Source organism: Archocentrus centrarchus, chromosome 3 (genome assembly GCF_007364275.1).
Source record: "Archocentrus centrarchus isolate MPI-CPG fArcCen1 chromosome 3, fArcCen1, whole genome shotgun sequence".
NCBI classification, from domain to species: Eukaryota; Metazoa; Chordata; class Actinopteri; order Cichliformes; family Cichlidae; genus Archocentrus; species Archocentrus centrarchus.
In genome coordinates this window covers 23,571,624-23,588,084 of record NC_044348.1, presented here as the reverse complement: position 1 = coordinate 23,588,084, position 16,461 = coordinate 23,571,624, and the positions used below count along the sequence as shown (strand labels likewise).

At 38.0% G+C, this 16,461-nt stretch overlaps 2 protein-coding genes across 2 annotated transcripts in view; one reads left to right on the top strand and one right to left on the bottom strand.

Annotated features, from left to right (window-relative positions):
- mdga1 (MAM domain containing glycosylphosphatidylinositol anchor 1) overlaps positions 1-16,461 on the bottom strand; it is a 238,551-nt gene that overhangs the window by 147,929 nt on the left and 74,161 nt on the right. The gene's annotated exons all lie outside the window — the stretch shown is intronic.
- LOC115800885 (uncharacterized) lies at positions 1,336-6,429 on the top strand. Its single transcript, XM_030758495.1, has 5 exons — positions 1,336-2,115; positions 2,619-2,708; positions 4,093-4,161; positions 4,357-4,419; positions 5,535-6,429. The coding sequence occupies exons 1-5, from the start codon at positions 1,401-1,403 to the stop codon at positions 5,759-5,761; spliced, it is 1,164 nt and encodes a 387-aa protein (XP_030614355.1). The 5' UTR covers positions 1,336-1,400; the 3' UTR covers positions 5,762-6,429.

Genomic DNA, 16,461 nt, shown 5'->3' with positions numbered 1-16,461 from the left:
TAAATACTAGTTGTAAATTTTTAGATTCTTATGATTTGGTTTTATATTTGAGAGAGTATCTTAAAGTATTCTTTTTTTTTTTTTTTTAATCCTTTTAGTTACACGAACAAATGCTTGGATACACAGAAGAGGCTCCATCAAGTTCTGAGATCAGTGAGGAAGAGTATGTTCCTGAATCTGACAGTGACAGTTCAGTAGATGTTAAACAGCTTAAGGGGAGGAAGAAAAGAGCCCAGAAAACAACTTCAGCTTCTTCTCTGGAAGTCCAACCACTTAAGAGAAGGCGTGTGACCACTTCTTGTTCCTTGGCTGCAAAAGACCCTGGAGAATCTTCTTCAGCTGATGTGAATGACCCTGGAGAATCTTCTTCAGCTGATATGAATGACCATGGAGAATCTTCTTCACCTGATGTGACAGTCATGACCCTGAAGAAGAAGGAAGATGGCAGTAGGGTTTACAATAAAAGGTATTATTGTGTATTTTGTAATAAACCTTATAGCAAAATGTCACGCCATCTAGAAGCAAAACACAGTGATAAACCAGAAGTGGCAAATGCACTGAAATGCCCCAAAGGCTCTAAAGAGCGATGGCTGCAGTTCTCTTTATTGAGAAACAAAGGAAACCGTGCCCATAATAATAAAGTGATTAAAGAGGGAAAAGGAATGGTCATACCCCGTCAACAATCCACCAAACCTGCAAAAGCTGCTGATTACTTGCATTGCATCTACTGTGAGGGTTACTTCAAGCGGAAATCCTTGTGGAGTCATATGCGGAGGTGTAACCTCAGTCAAAAAGTCAAAGGACTTAAGCCAGGAACATCTCGAGTCCAAGCCCTTTGTAAATATGCAGAGCCAGTACCCGACAGTGTCAATGCACAATTTTGGAAACTAGTACTTAACATGCACCATGATGACATAACAAAGGTTGTCCGCAGTGAGAAGTGCATCTTGAAATTAGGAGAACATTTGTTCAATAAACATGGCCAAGATGTTACAAGACACGAATACATCCGACAGAAGATGCGTGAGACCGCACGAGTTGTTCTGCAAGGACAGAAAGATGGCAAGTTGGAGATGCTGTCAGATTTCTTTGTGCCAGCTAACTTCCCTCACGTCATAGATGCCGTTCAGAAGGTGGCTGGCTTGGACGAGAGAACAAAAGTCTTCAAAACACCATCTTTAGCACTCAAGTTGGGTCACAACCTCAACAAAGTGGCCAGTATTCTTGAATGTGAGGCTATGATCTCAGGCGATGAGAATACCATTCAGAATGTGCGAGTTTTCAAACAGATCTGTGAGACCAGATGGAGCGAGTGTGCCTCTTCCCATGCCCTTAGGACTTTGAATGAGGCTAAATGGAATGCTCCTCAGCTTATTCCCTTTGCTGATGATGTCAGAAAAATGCATCAGTATCTTGACACAAAAAGGATTGAGTGCCAGAGAAACCTGAAGGAAGAAGCAGTAAAGAAGAACTGGGCTGAACTTGCCAAGATCACACTGTGTGAGGTGATAATATTCAACCGGAGAAGAGAGGGAGAAGTATCCAAGATGCCTCAGAATGCTTTTACCTTGAGAGATACTTCTGTCACCCATCCAGATGTGGAGCTTGCTTTGTCAGAACTTGAGAAGAAGCTGTGTAAGCACTTCCAGCGAATTGAGATAAAAGGCAAACGCGGCCGAAAGGTTCCCATTCTCCTCACTCCTGATATGGCTTCATCGATGGAGTTGCTTGTACAAAATCGTCATCATTGTGATGTGTTGGATGAAAATCCGTACATGTTTGGCAGACCACAGACTCTCAATCACTTCAGAGGATCTGATATTATTCGTGAGATAGCTCAAAGCTGTGGAGCAAAACACCCAGAAGCATTGTCCTCAACCAAACTCAGGAAGCATATGGCCACCATGTCAAAGGTTCTTAACCTAAAGGACAATGAAATGGATGACCTGGCTGACTTCCTAGGCCATGACATTAGAGTCCATCGTCAGTTCTACAGATTGCCTGAAGGTACATTACAGCTTGCAAAAATCAGTAAAGTGTTGCTGGCGCTGGAAAGAGGACAGCTCTCCAACTTCAAAGGAAGAAATCTGGATGAGATCAGCATTGATCCACAAGGTAAATTGGTGTGATTTATTAGTGAAGATTTAAGTTGACCTCCTGGCATGGCAGATTTTATTTATTTTAATGATGTTTTTTTTTTTTTCCTCTTTGAAATGTTTTTTTTTTTTTTTTTTGAATTTGGTGAATTATAACAATACTTTTTATAAATGAATTGCATGTGAGAAATTGACACCTGTAGGAACAAGTAGCCCAGTGGGCACTTTTACATATTATATAGTCTAATTCTTGTAGTCTTTGGTAAGTTTTTTGTTATTGTTTTGTTTGTTTTAACCTTTGGTCAATTTACCACATAATTTCCCATTGCAAATTGCTCACTTGAATGGTAATAAAACAAGGAATAGCGCTAACTTTTTGATGGCAGCATATATATATTTCATTATTAGTTGCTTAGTACTAGCTCTATCATTACTCCTTCTTTTGGCCTTTTTAGTTTTGCTTAAAGTGGCTTTAGACATCTAATAGTTTAATATGATGGATGATGTTACTTTGTTTTTCAGAGAAAATGTCTGTGGACAGTGGATCAGACACTGAAGAGGAGGTTGACTCAGCTGAGAGGGATCCTGCAACTTCATCTTCCAGATCACCAGGTATGGATGAAATTGTCAATTAACGATAACTGTATTTTCATGACACTTTTGCACAAAAGAAAATCATATCAGAATCAGAATCAGAATCAGAAGGTTTTTATTGCCATATGGGTGAACAGGTTCACAGCATTAGGAAATTGCTGCGGTACTTCGTGCTTACAGAAAAAAAAACAAATAAGTATAAAAACTATAAGACAATATACAAGTATACAAATTGCAAATATACAGAGATATTAGAGCTATAACTATAGCACAATATTACAAAATTACAAAATATACAGTGCAGAGACTAATTAAAAGATAAAAGAATGTAGACTATATTCCACTAATATGTACATCAGTGCAGTCAGACAGGTGCATAGACATAGGGTCATCAGCGTTTGTGGAGGGTGGTGGTAACAGTCTTAGGGTTATTGTTCATGAGTCCAACAGCAGAGGGGAAGAAACTGTTCTTATGGCGGGAGGTTCTGGTCCGTATGGACCGTAGCCTCCTGCCTGAGGGGAGAGGGTCAAAAAGTCTGTGCCCAGGGTGAGAGTGGTCAGCTGTGATCCGACCTGCACGCCCCAGTGTCCTGGAGGTGTACAGGTCCTGGAGAGATGGGAGGTTACAGCCAATCACCTTCTCAGCAGAGTGCACAACGCGCTGTAGTCTCTGTTTGTCCCTCTATCTCTGAAAGTTCGATAAAGACAGTGCTGCAGGGGGTCAGTGTTTCCACTGATCGCTGTTTTTCGAGTGTGTGTGTAATTCTTGTAACTCTCTGTATCTTGTCCTGCGAGACTTCTCTTCAAAACAATGAAAAACAAAATCTTAACATTGAAGAAAATGGACTAATGATTAGTTCGTGTTACAGGACAACTACATCGTATTAATTAGGCCAAAAACAGTTGGAAACTAGATTTTGATAACTTTAGATTGACTATGTCATATCCAGGTCTGCCAGAGATGTGGACATGTGAAAAAAGTGTTTCCATAACACTTTTAACATTTTTCAAATCGCCTGAAAACCCACCTCCTGGAAGCATAAAAAGGTTAATTCGATATTGAGGAGTGTTTTGAAAAAAAAAAATTTGTGCAGTTTCCATTACAGGATTTCTTTTTTTGATATTTGGTTTTACGCAAATCCAGGGATCATGGAAACCTGTCTAATGATTGACAGTTTCATCCATAAAAGGAAGACTGTTTTAAAAACTGTTGCTAACAGCGCAAAACTAAATGTTGATGGTGAAAATTAGATTACAATGTCAGCAGCTTCTGATTTAGTGCTCTTAAGAATTCCTAAGAAGGTCAGCTGTTAAACTAGTCATTTAAGATGCTTGTATAAAGCAAACACACTGACTGCTTACTGTTTAATACTCATTTACTTAATAGACCTGCTTTATTTAGATCAATTTGGGGTGACCAGGAGATGCACCACTGAAGGTGGACAAAACAAAGATCTGCCTTCAGCCAAAGGTAAGAATATTTCTAAGTGGAAAGAAAATGAGATTGCAGATTTCTGATAAATATTGGACCTTTAGAGGCCACTGTCCTGTATCCTTACTCTTCTTCATGCATGTTCTTTTTGGCTTCTAAGTTTTTCAATTTATTCTGTACCTGATGATTTTCTCAAAGTTGCATATATATTCTGAGTTTTGTTTTGTTTCATAGAGAGATCAAATGACAAGGTACCGGTGGCCATGGAAGTCTCTGGCAACTCCAACACAACTAAAGGTAGTTTGTCTTCAAACTTGGAGATTATAAATGGGCAGAAGCGTTAAAAATGTTGCCAGACAGACATCTTTCAAACCGAAGAATTTACTTGACTTCTAATTGTTATCATAAAAAGAATAATACCCATTGGGTCCAATGTCTTGATAACTGAATTTTCCTCCTGTAAGCCAGGCTTGAAAACACGTAAACTTTTACTTATTTTTTACAAGCATTTACTGTCACTGTTCAATGAATACTTCACATTAACAGGTGTAAACCTATTTCCAATATTTCCTCCATCTGTTATTGAACTAAACCAATGGGAAATTTATTAACAGTTCACAACACTTTCTGTGTGGTGTTAATCTGAGGTTTCTTCGTTTTGCAGCCTGGTGAAGACCAGATGATGTCTCTACACATAAAACTTTAGAATAGCTTTTTTTTTTCATTTGACTGCATACCCTCAAGCAATAGTTTGGTTTTATTTCTTCTCCCCTTCTTCCCCACTAATTTCGCCTTGAACTGTCTTGGAACAGCAAACTAACTAGCATCATCCAAGGTAGTTTGGATGATTAGCTTAATCTTTTTGTTTAACTGCACCAATAACATTTTCAACACCACTTTTTTTCCACTGTAGTGTTAAAACTGCGCAGGCCCTGCTGAGTTTTCCCAGGCTGGACTCTGTGAAAAAGGGAAATTTGGGCTTCATCCATTAGAGTGCCCCACTTATGTTGATGCTCTCTTAACTCAAGTCCACAGAGTCTCTAGCCACCATCAAATCACTCAAAACCTTTCTTTTGGTGAAATCCTTTGGAAATGTCTGATATATTAAGCAATTTTGTTTTTTTTAACATGCCCCTGACCTTAATCATTTATTCTTGTGATGTACTTTGAACAATTATTTCTCTCCTGTACCTGCTGATGCTTTTATAAGTGCTGGTGAAACTTGTGTCTTGATTTATTACCAGTTGTCAGCTTCAACAAGTAATACACCCACCCCCAATAATACTTTTACTGCAGTGTGCTGCTGCTGTGGTGAAGAAATGTTTTCATAATAGCATATAACTTGCCCTGTCACAAAGATTGAAACCTTTTTTTTCACTGAAGAATGCTTACGCCCTCTAATCATTTTACAGGGCCATCACATAGGAAGAGAGTGAAGTGGAGCCAAGAAGAAATCCAGGCGGTGGAGAAAACGCTCATGGACTGTATTGACTCTGGAACGGTTCCTGGGAAAGCCCAGTGTATGAAGTGCATTGAAGCCTCACCAGTGGCCCTTGAGAACAGGACATGGCAAGCGGTTAAGTTCTATGTGAAAAATCGCATAGATGCATTAAAACGAGAGACTTTCACAAAAAGGTAAGCGTTGACCTTTTATTAAAGTGAATGGAAACGGGCCATTTGTTAGTACCATAACCACGCCAGTTCTGTTTGGAGATTGAAAGTTTTGAAGTTTTGGGACAGCTGCAGTCAGGTTTTGTAATAGAAGTATGTATACATATTGCATGTTCATGTTTATGAATACGTATTGATGAATACATAAATTTTTATTTTTTCATTTGTTTTACATGTTGGCTTTTATGTATATTTTTTTTGCCACAAGATTGAAATATTATAAACTGTGCAATAAAATGGTTTGCATAAAACCAGAAAGGAGAGTCCAGTATTGATGGTTGGCAGTAAACAGGTTACCAGTACTTAAAAATAATTTTTAACAAAAAAGAATCAAATATAATGTGGTTTATTGACTTATTTATTGCTTATATTTGACATCCTCATATATCTCAGTGGTCCCTAAAACTTAACAGTGCCACCTGGTGGATAAGTCAAATGAGCAGGTCCCCATGTGGAGCCAAAAACCTGAAAGATTAAAATTTTCTAAATTTGATTATTTTTTATATTAAAGATGATATTTCATGTTCAAAAAAATAGAAGACTAAAATTAACCTAAAACCAAGCCTCTAGATCGTTTAGAAAGTTGGGTCCCCACGTGTAACCACCTAGTCAGGGGCCTAAAGAGAGTCCCCACGTTTGAGGAAAAACACGTGTGTGTGTGTGTGTGTGTGTGTGTGTGTGTGTGTTGATTAGAAAGCAGGTTATATGGATTAGCGGATTATCAGTGCCTGTGTAAATGCTCTCTGTCTGTTTATTCAGCTCTGTTTGTGGGAGGGCTTTGGAGGAGACAGACTGCCATTGATCAACCAGCCAAGGTGAGCAATGAAGCGAACCCTGTCTGTCCACGGTTTAGTGGCTCCAGTTTGCATGAGGGCACGTGTTTGTGTGTGTGTGTCTGTGGACCTTTTTGAGATACACAAAGGGAGAGAGTGAAAGTGAGCATGAAGTGTACATTTGCCTTTTCCTGCTTTTATCATTTATATGAAAGGATTAAAAGATGAGTGAAAGTATTACAAATTATGGACATTTTGTTTGCTAAAGTTTTGCAGAAGTAGCATTTTAGAGTCATAGGTTTTGAGTTCAGGAACATTAGGTTCAAGTTTACTAGAATCTTAATGACAAGATTCTGTACTAAGAATTTGAACTGGGGGAGAAACATACTAAATTTCAGTTAAAGGCAGTTCTGTGCTTGATGATGTGTCTCTTTTTTGTGTATACATGATGAAATTGTGCGATTAAAAACGGGGCTGAACATGAAATCTTGATGATGTATTACACTGGAAATACTGAAGGAAGTCACTGGGGATGGAAGCAGAATTTGAGTATGCTATAAATTACTGCTAAGAATACTGTTAGATAAGGAGATCTTGGGGTAAAATGCACAAGAGGAAAGAGAGACAAAATATGTAGGGAATGAAAAGCAGTATTACTTGGTGAGAAACAGTAGGTATGTGTGTAAGGGGGGAAAAAAGTCTGCAAATGTAAGTGAGACATTTTTTTTTTTCAGCCTGCAAGAGTGAGTAAGAAAAAGAATAAGAGGGAATGATATATACTGTATTGATGGCAGCTGTATGATGGGAAGAGAAAAAGTGCATCACACTGGGAGTTGCTCCACCAGGGTGGCAGATGAAGCAAAATAGAGGGAGGTGATACTGTGAATAAAGGAGATATTGTGTGCAATGCAGATGACAACCAGGCAGCAGAGAAGCCTTTATCTGCCTGCGACACCAGCAGCTTAAAACTATCACCTGCACTCTCTTTCTCTGACCTCTTTCACCCTCCCTCTACACCCCTTTCTTTTCTTTTTCCTTCAATAGCCAGTGCCTTTTTTTTCTACTCCAGTCCTGACAGATTGGTCTGGATATCTCTCTTAGTCCCTCATCTTTTCCCTGTCTGGGCACTTTTCTCTATACCTTTCTTTTATTTCTTTACAAAGTACAGGAAAGCCAAACACTCACTTGTCATCAGATCTTGTGTCTACACACACATCCATTTACACACATGAAAGACATACATTTCCCCAGACTTACTCCCCCATGCACATGCGGAGAGACAAAGACACATTTGTTGAGTCAGAGACTTATAATATTAGCTCTTACATTCGGTTAGAAGTGTAAAGTGAAGGGAAGTCTTGGTGTCCCCTTGGATTGAGCCTGACATGAAAAGCAGCAGGTTTTGTTCACTTTTTCTGTATTCAGGTGATGATCTGCATGCTGTCTAGGGCACAGATGTTTCAACAGGAGAACAGAAGCAGAGCCGAGAAAAGAAGAAAAGCCTTTTCAGAGTATTGCAGGAGAAAGTTCGGGGGTGCTTGGTATTTGTATGGAAGGTGAGTGGGTGTGGCTATTAGAGCTTCTTCAAATTGTGGTCACAGAATGCACTAAAACACTGGCCAGACCAAAGTAAGCAAGTAAATTTTCCATTAGTGATCATGTGCTTTGTTTTTTACACAGCATTTAGTTCTAACTGGTGCATTTTTCATACTATTAGAACCATGAACAGCGATAACGTATTCATTTAATCATATTAGATTGTCTTGTGTGCATCAATAAGAGTTCACAAATGGGGTGTAGGGTCTGGTGCCCTGTAGCATCTGCTATTTATTTTGACAAGCATTTTGGGGTTTGAGGTGTTCAGCTGCTGTGTCTAACACATGATTTTAAGTTAATACTGTCTAGAGAAACACTGTTTCCATTTAGGCTCAAAGCTTAACTTTTGGTACCTTCGGCAGTAGTCTTCTCCAGCAGCATTCATACTGCAGCACCAATGTTTTTGATAAGTTATTTTGGAAAGTATCATGGACTCCTGGTGTTTATTTGAATCAAATAAACAGACCTGGTTGTCAGTGTCAAACATATTGCAACCGAACTAGCAAGTCAACATTTTCTGAGCAGCTCAAAGCTTCACCAGCCACAATAAATATGCCGTATTCAATAATACAGATGGAAATTTGAACAGTACCAGGTGCAAGTGCATTAGAAACATACACCTTGCTAAAGCTACTGAAATCCAATACAAGCCCCCCCAATAAAACCTAACTTTATAAAGCCTATAATACTCAGTAAACAAAATATACAGCATTTAATGCTCAGCCACCAAAATGTCCAGGCAGTTGAATAAACGCCTCTATCTCTCACAGTGACAACAAAACCAAACATTACAAGCTTTGTATAAGGGAGGGATTTATTATAGAGCTGTTGTATCGGATTTTAATGGATTTACTGTACCTATACAGGCAAGAGATACAGCCTGAAATCATAAAATCTGGAAAAGGAAAAACGAGAATGACAGCAGGCACTAATTATGCATGATGAATATGGATCGGAAACAGTAAAGGCATGCTTAGGAAGAAATGAGACATAGCTACAGTGAGAAGAGAAGAGAAGACAAGAGAAAAGAAGAGATTCTTTAGGTGATTAGGAAAAAGAGAGCTAATGTGTTTAGATTGTACTGATAGATCAATCGCCAGCACATTTTTCTGTCTACTTTTTAACTGTTGCGTCTCTCTGTATCTGTGGTTGTCTGTTTATCTCATTTTTTCTGTTTGTCTCTGGTTACGTCCGTCCCTCTATAATTCTAAACTTGTTCCTCTTTCATTCATTTTTCATTTTTACTTTACATGTCTGTTTTCTTGTACTGACACACCCTCACAAAGGAAACAAAAACATGTTCCTCCTTCTCCTGCTCTTTCTATAAGCTTCTCACTTCACTTCTCAGATCGACACATCACATAGGATCAACAGAAACTAGCAGACATGGTCCAGTGGCTATAAGGCCCCACTGCACTGTTGTCTAAACTGGAAACTGACAGAACAACACAACAATACATCAGAGGCCTTAATACTGACATTTAGCCAGAAAAAGGAAGTTGAGATGCTTGCAACATATTTCTATCTATGTTATCCTGAAACATGGAGCTCACTGGACACAAATAATGAAAATAAAGGTCACTTGTGTGGATGCCTGCTGTGCTCCACACTTAATTTCAATAGCATTCTATAGTTTCTGATATAGAGTAATTTAACTACATTGCCTTCTTTGACTCAAAGAAGCCACATTGCACTCTTAATATTTGCCTTTAAAACAAGCACAAGTATCACTACTGAGTAAAACAAAGTGAAAGTTAAATCCTTCCCTGTTTGACATCATTGAAAGCAAAGCTTAACTTGCCAGGCTTTCCCACCTCTATACCACTGCTTCCTGCGGTGCTACAGAGGTTCAATCCTTTATATTCCCTCTCTGTAACTCACAGAGAGCCTGCTAGGCCTGCCTTCTACAATTTTACTAACTCTCTTCTTGATGTAACGCCAGCGGAGTTGACGATACAGTGCTTTATCCATCCAACTGGCTCACTTACCGTGAATAGGCTTAAGATGGTAATCCTGTTATCGGGGAATATTACTTGGCACGGATGCAGACCCACACTCACACACACAGGCACTAAGGCATACACGAATGCACGCACAAGCACAGAGGATGCAACATCTGAGGGGAAGTGTGGGAAAGAAAGGGGAGAAATAAGTAGAATATCACTCAAATTGTGATGAAAAAAAGGCACAGTGTAGGTTGACAGCAGCAACTTGAACTGATAAACACTTTAGTAATTATCCCAGCTTTACTTTATGAACAATGGCTTTATTGAATAACTAAAAGTGACAAGGTGTGGATGACATGCAGTATAAGTCAAAACACTCTACTGCACAGAAATATCTCTTTTAATTATCTGTCACTGGAGAGCAGAGATGGATGGAAAGGAGCAAACATTTGAGAGAGACTAGGAATACACGGGATTCTTAAAGAGTACGACCCAACAGTAAGTACTTAAAACAGAGGAATGACACATTGTTCTTGACTTATACCACTCCAAAGAATAAACACATTTGTTTAGACTGGTTCTTGGCTTCCCCTGTGTACCACCCCATTAAAAAAAAAAGACTAGAAATGACTGTTTGTATGGAACATCAGCCATCCCTCTGTGCACAGATCACAGAAAAAAAGTTCAATAAAACTGACTCATTGATATTGAACACACCATCCTTCACTCTAACCTTGTCATACAATATGGATGCCTTTATCGCTCTTTTTGCCTCTGTAATATGAGACTAAAGCTGTGATAACATTACAGGAATCAGAGGAATCATCAGCATTTACAATAAAGTCATGATCTTGAAAAAAATAAATATAAATGCACGCGCTAATAAAATCGTTTACACTAATGACGCTGATTTGCATCTGTCTGCAAAACATACTGATCTTAAAAGCACTTTAGCGCAACATTTGCTTCTTTTTAAAACATTTCTGATTCATGAGTATTCAGTTAATCTGTGTTCTTGAGACGAGGTGAAAAGAAATACATAATTCATATTTCTGGAAGTGTTTCAATAGTTTGCTCAACATTTGCTTGACCATCAGATGGTTTGAGTCAGAACAAAACAAACAGGGGCAGACAGCATCAGCAGATATATAGAGCTCTCTCCCAAAGTGTCAATAGCCATCAGATGCAGTGTCAGCTGCTACCTAACACACTCTGCTCATGTTGGATGTGTTAGCTGTAATGAGTAATGGCTAATTATTACAAGTGCGGCATAGGATGGAGAAATTTGAGCTCTAGCTATCTTTCTTTGAGTATGACCAGATCAGATGATATCATTGCTGAGTGGCTTGTTGATGGCAGGTTGCTGAGAAGTGAGAAACTGAAGAAGGCTTAAAAATGAGGGAAGAAGAAAAAAGCTTAAGGATAACTTTGCCCCTACAATATCAATTAAAGCAATGATTAGCCAATAAATAGAGCATCCACAGATCTGACCTGTGCTCAGGCTGAAAAAATCTACTAGTTACTATCTATCTAGCTCTAGCATTCGTTCATGCTTTAAAGCTTCCCTGATGTCTTTACATTGAATTCATTGTCAAAAATCAAGAAGCTATCTTAAAGTATCCTGAGTACAAATCACTGAAGCAGAAAACAAATCCAACACCTGTGTTGCAAAATGAGAAAAAGCCACAGCATTTATAATATTGTTCCAAATACCACAGCAAACTGCTGCTGTTTTAAAAGTGCCTGAGAAAGACCAAAGTAAAACCGTCTTAGAATTTAATATTACTTTATAAATTTTAAATAAAACATACATCATCAAACAAACACACATATCTGTGTCTCACTGTCTAGTCTCTAGTCAACATAGAGCCCGCTTTCTTTCTATTGTTTCATTTTAGTTTGTAAGAACAGACATTTAGACCTTCTCTTTATTATTTTTAGTCTCAGAGAGGATTTCATCCACAACGTACAGTGTGTGTTACCACGGCAGCAGACACTCCAGAGACACTCAAACATAAAGAAAAGCTATAGAAGAGTCCAATACAGAGGTCTACACCAGGCACATCACCAGCACAAGTATTTTGTTTTGAGATCTAATTTGATGTGGTGTTTGCGTTTTCTCTCTCAGTGTCTCAAGCAGTGATCCCTGCACTCACAAAACAGCTGTTTGGCTGAACAAAAGTGAAGTGATATGTAGACATGACAAAAAAGCTAATTTTGATTATTTGATTATTCTTATTTATTTATTTATTTATTTTTTTATTTTTAAAGTTTCAAATCTAAGAAGCCTGAATAGCTCACAGCAGCAGATCTAAAACAGATTTTGGCCTTAAACCACCCAGTCATTTATAAACAAACGGGAGTGTTTTGAACTCAATTATTTATTAACAAACAGGAAGTCATTCCAATATAAATTGTTAAAAACAACAGTTTCACAGCATTCTTCATTCAGTAACACATAATATGATGTTATAGAAGAATGTCATTGACACTTTTGCAAATTCAATAAAAATCAAAAAGGAAATTGTTTTATTCCAACTGTCCAAAGTCAGTGAGGAAGGCCAACCTGGCAAAAAGATGAAAATATAAGGCATGACAGTCTGTTTGGAAGTTGGCACACAGCATTTCAAGAATTTGAAAGAATTAGTAAAAAAAAAATAGTCGAGCATTTAGTCAACAGTGTTAGAGTGGCTTCAGGAGAGGATATGACTGTGCTTTACTGGTTCAGCCAAAATTGAAATGAAAAAATTTTGTGAACACAATTGAGGACATGTTCACAGACAACTTGAATGGAGCTACCAGGAACAATGGGATAAACTACCCCCCCCCCCCCCCCCAAAAAAAAGAAAGGAAAAAATAAAGAAACTTGAATTTTGCTTGTTTAAAGTTAAATGCGTGTACTGTATATGTGTATTTGAAGGGTTGTGAACACTTTCTGAAGCAACTCTATGCCTGTGGGTAGCATAACAACAGAATGACCTTCCAAAATACCAAATGAATGCCTAACAATACCTTTTTAAGGAGCACGTGAAGTACACAAGATACGAAGCAGATGTTCTGTCTCATCTCGTAGTGCAAGTATAAATTCCTGGCAGTTGTGATAGATTCATTGTCATCTGTTGCTGAGTTTGGAATACACCCCAGTCGTCCAGTGTACCACAATAAACATAATAAACCCAATTTCCAAGATCACCCTCACGCCTTGATTCTCTTTCTCCTTTATTAGTGGTCAGCGTGTTCTCTGTACAGTGCAGCACTTATCGCCGCTATTCATCTGTCTCCTTAGAGTTTGTTTTCTTATCTCTTCTCTTTTGAAGTCTTTCATTTTTTCTTTGTTTTCAGATCTTATTTTCATTTATAATCTTGATGACAGACATGTTTCATGTATTCATAAAACAGTGAAATTACCTTGGTGGTTTAATTTCAAATATGTTAAAGCTTTTTCTTCATACGGTTTCAAAGAGAACATCATAAAAGTAAGTCAAATATTGCTTGTTTTCTTTGCTGGGTTTGACATTATGAAGTAGAGTTTGTCTATATATGTTACCATTTTATTATGTCCACAGATGCTTCATGTAGTCATGATTTAGTTCATGGCCAAATTTTATCTCCTTTATCAAGTCTTCCTTAAAATTTTAACATCCCTTCATGATCTGTCCTTAATTTTTGCTGCAATCAAAAAGGAGAAAGATGTTTTTAGATCCAAGTTTACCCTCTTCCCCTAACCTGTCTTATGTGCATCTCCTCTTCTCTGTCTTTCTCTTCTTTTCCTACTCTCATCTTCATTCTTTCTCTCCATGCACTTAGGGGGTCAAGCAGTGACCTTGTTTGTGTCTAGGTCGTGTTCTTTCTGAGTGCCTGTGCAGCCTCGTGCTGCCACCTGATCAGCCTTGCTTTCAGCCTCACTATCGATCGCATTCCACTCACCCCTCAAGGACAGAAATCCAAAACCATATTCCAGACCGCAGCCCTCGTCTTCCTCCCTCCCTCCCTCCCTCCATTCCTTCCTTTTCCCCACTTCTTTTTTCTCTGCCTCTCCACTTTTTTTCATCTATAATTCTCTCTCTACCTTTTCGTCGTATAGAATTCATCACGCACGCACACACTCATGCAAGTCTCAAGGTTGCAATGACCAGCAGACCCATGAATAAATAATAAGGAGGTAGGAATCACTTTCAGAAAAACCATTTACTCTCCTATTGTGTTTTTGAAGAAGCCATGAGAGTGTGTGTGTGTGTGTGTGTGTGTGTGAGAGAGAGAGCTCTGTGTGTGTGTGTGTGTGTGTGTGTAACAAGAAAAGCTTTGTGAGTGAGACTACAGCGCTTTGTTAACTAAAAGCCCCGCTGTCTCAGAAGTTAACTTGAGTGATGCTACAAGCACCTTGTAGGTGACCTCTAACACTGAGGGTTTTTTTTTCCTTGTTCAGATACTTCGATTTCTTTTTCTTTCTTTCAAGAGTCTTAAAATATTCGTGGGTATAATCAGTGAGCTTGATGTAAGGACGGTATAGCAGAAAGGCAATGTGTCACTTTTTCTTGAGAAATCTGATTTTGTAAATTGTCTAAGGTCACGTTTGCCATGAAACAAAAAAATAAAACAAACAGAAATATGATGGTATTTCTGTCCTTTTTGTTTGTTTTGATTGTTTTCTGTTTTGTTTACTAACAACACAATATGAATACAACTTGAAGATGCTCCTTGTGGTAAACTGTTTTTGACTTGATATATATACTTTTTTGCAGTTGGTCTGAAGTACAGAGACAACTGAAATGGGAGAGAGGGCTTAAAATGAACAGAGAAAGCATCGCTGTGGGATAGAGAATTTAAAGAGTTATAGACAGGGAGAGAATAAAGAAAAAAAATGAGTGTGAAAGAGAGAAGAATAAGACAAGGATGAAAGAAGAGTAAAGGGGAGAAAGATGTGAAGATCAAATGACTTGTAGTGAGAGTGAGAGCAGATACTGAGACAATATGAAGGAGACGGCAGGAACAAAAAGAGAGGAAAAAAAGCATAGACAAAGAAAGACATAGACAGAGAAAGAAATGATTAGATTTTTCTCTCCTCTGTATGGATCAGGGTGAGAGCTCCCATTTCAATCCAATCTAGCTCAGGCAAAGGTAAACAATCAGTCTTGATAAAGGATTGGATAAATCCTCAATCAGTCTCATTCTCAGTAAAAAAGCTATTTATTGGGCTGGCCTCACATGGCTAAATTGGATCCTCCTTCTTCTGAGCAAGCTGAAGTGAGAGAGAAAACGTGGAGAAAGGGAATCATCTCACATTGAGACGGCACAGATTAAAGTTTTTGTGAACAAAATGGTCCTTGCATTAAAACATAATACACAGTATAAAAGTCTTTACTGGTAATACATGTAGACTGAAAATGTAGAAAAAGCCACTGCCAATCAGAACTCATACATCATATTCCTGTGATCTTAAATCGACCCATCAAAATGTGGGACAAGCAGCTCCCTCCCAAAGCCAGAAAGCAGAGACAGAGACTCTGAACTGCTATGAAACAACTAGTGATTAATAAAATATAAAGCTCTAATGTTTTAAAGAGTCAGTGTGGTCTGCTATGCAGTGGGTGTGTTTATCAATAAATGCATTAAAATGTTGTCAGCATAAATTTGTAAGTCTATTCTTTCTCTGAAGGGTGAAAACAGAGAGCATTATGAGGACATTCGTGTTAGAATAGAGTACATCCATAAATAATAACAAAGCTGCCAGAACACTTGGAACATCCTGCATGTCTTCCCACACCTAGAGGCCAATACAAACTTCCCAGTTAGGATGGGGGGGGGGAGGACAAAAAACAGGATTTAGTTCACTGCAGTAGCTGTCTCTTTTTCTTCTTCATGAGGTGAATGTTCAACAGAATAAGACAGTCAGTTTGGAAATAAGAGGATAACTGTGACAAATTCTCCTATGGAAAATAAAAAATCCACTAAAAAGCAAATATTTTAAAAAAACATTTTTTTTTTACATGCAAGAAAAAGCAAATAATTTTTAATGTAATATTTATATGTATTATAATGTACTATGACTTACTAGCAAAGTGGTAATTTTACATTGTTATCAAGTCTTGCATATACAGCATATACAGTTTTTTCTTTTTTTTTTTTATAAACTCATTGCTAGGTTTACAAGCTTGCTAAGAAAGATACCCCACAAAAATATTTCAAAAGGTTTGAGCTAAACTTCATTTACATATGTCTTATTTTTGAAATCACTCATCAATCTGCTTTGAATAATCTTTCATAATAATCTAATTTTTGGGGAGGTGTGTCGCATAGTATTTTGGAAAAGAAGCTTTCATATAAACAGAATTTCAGCCAGAGCAAATACAATA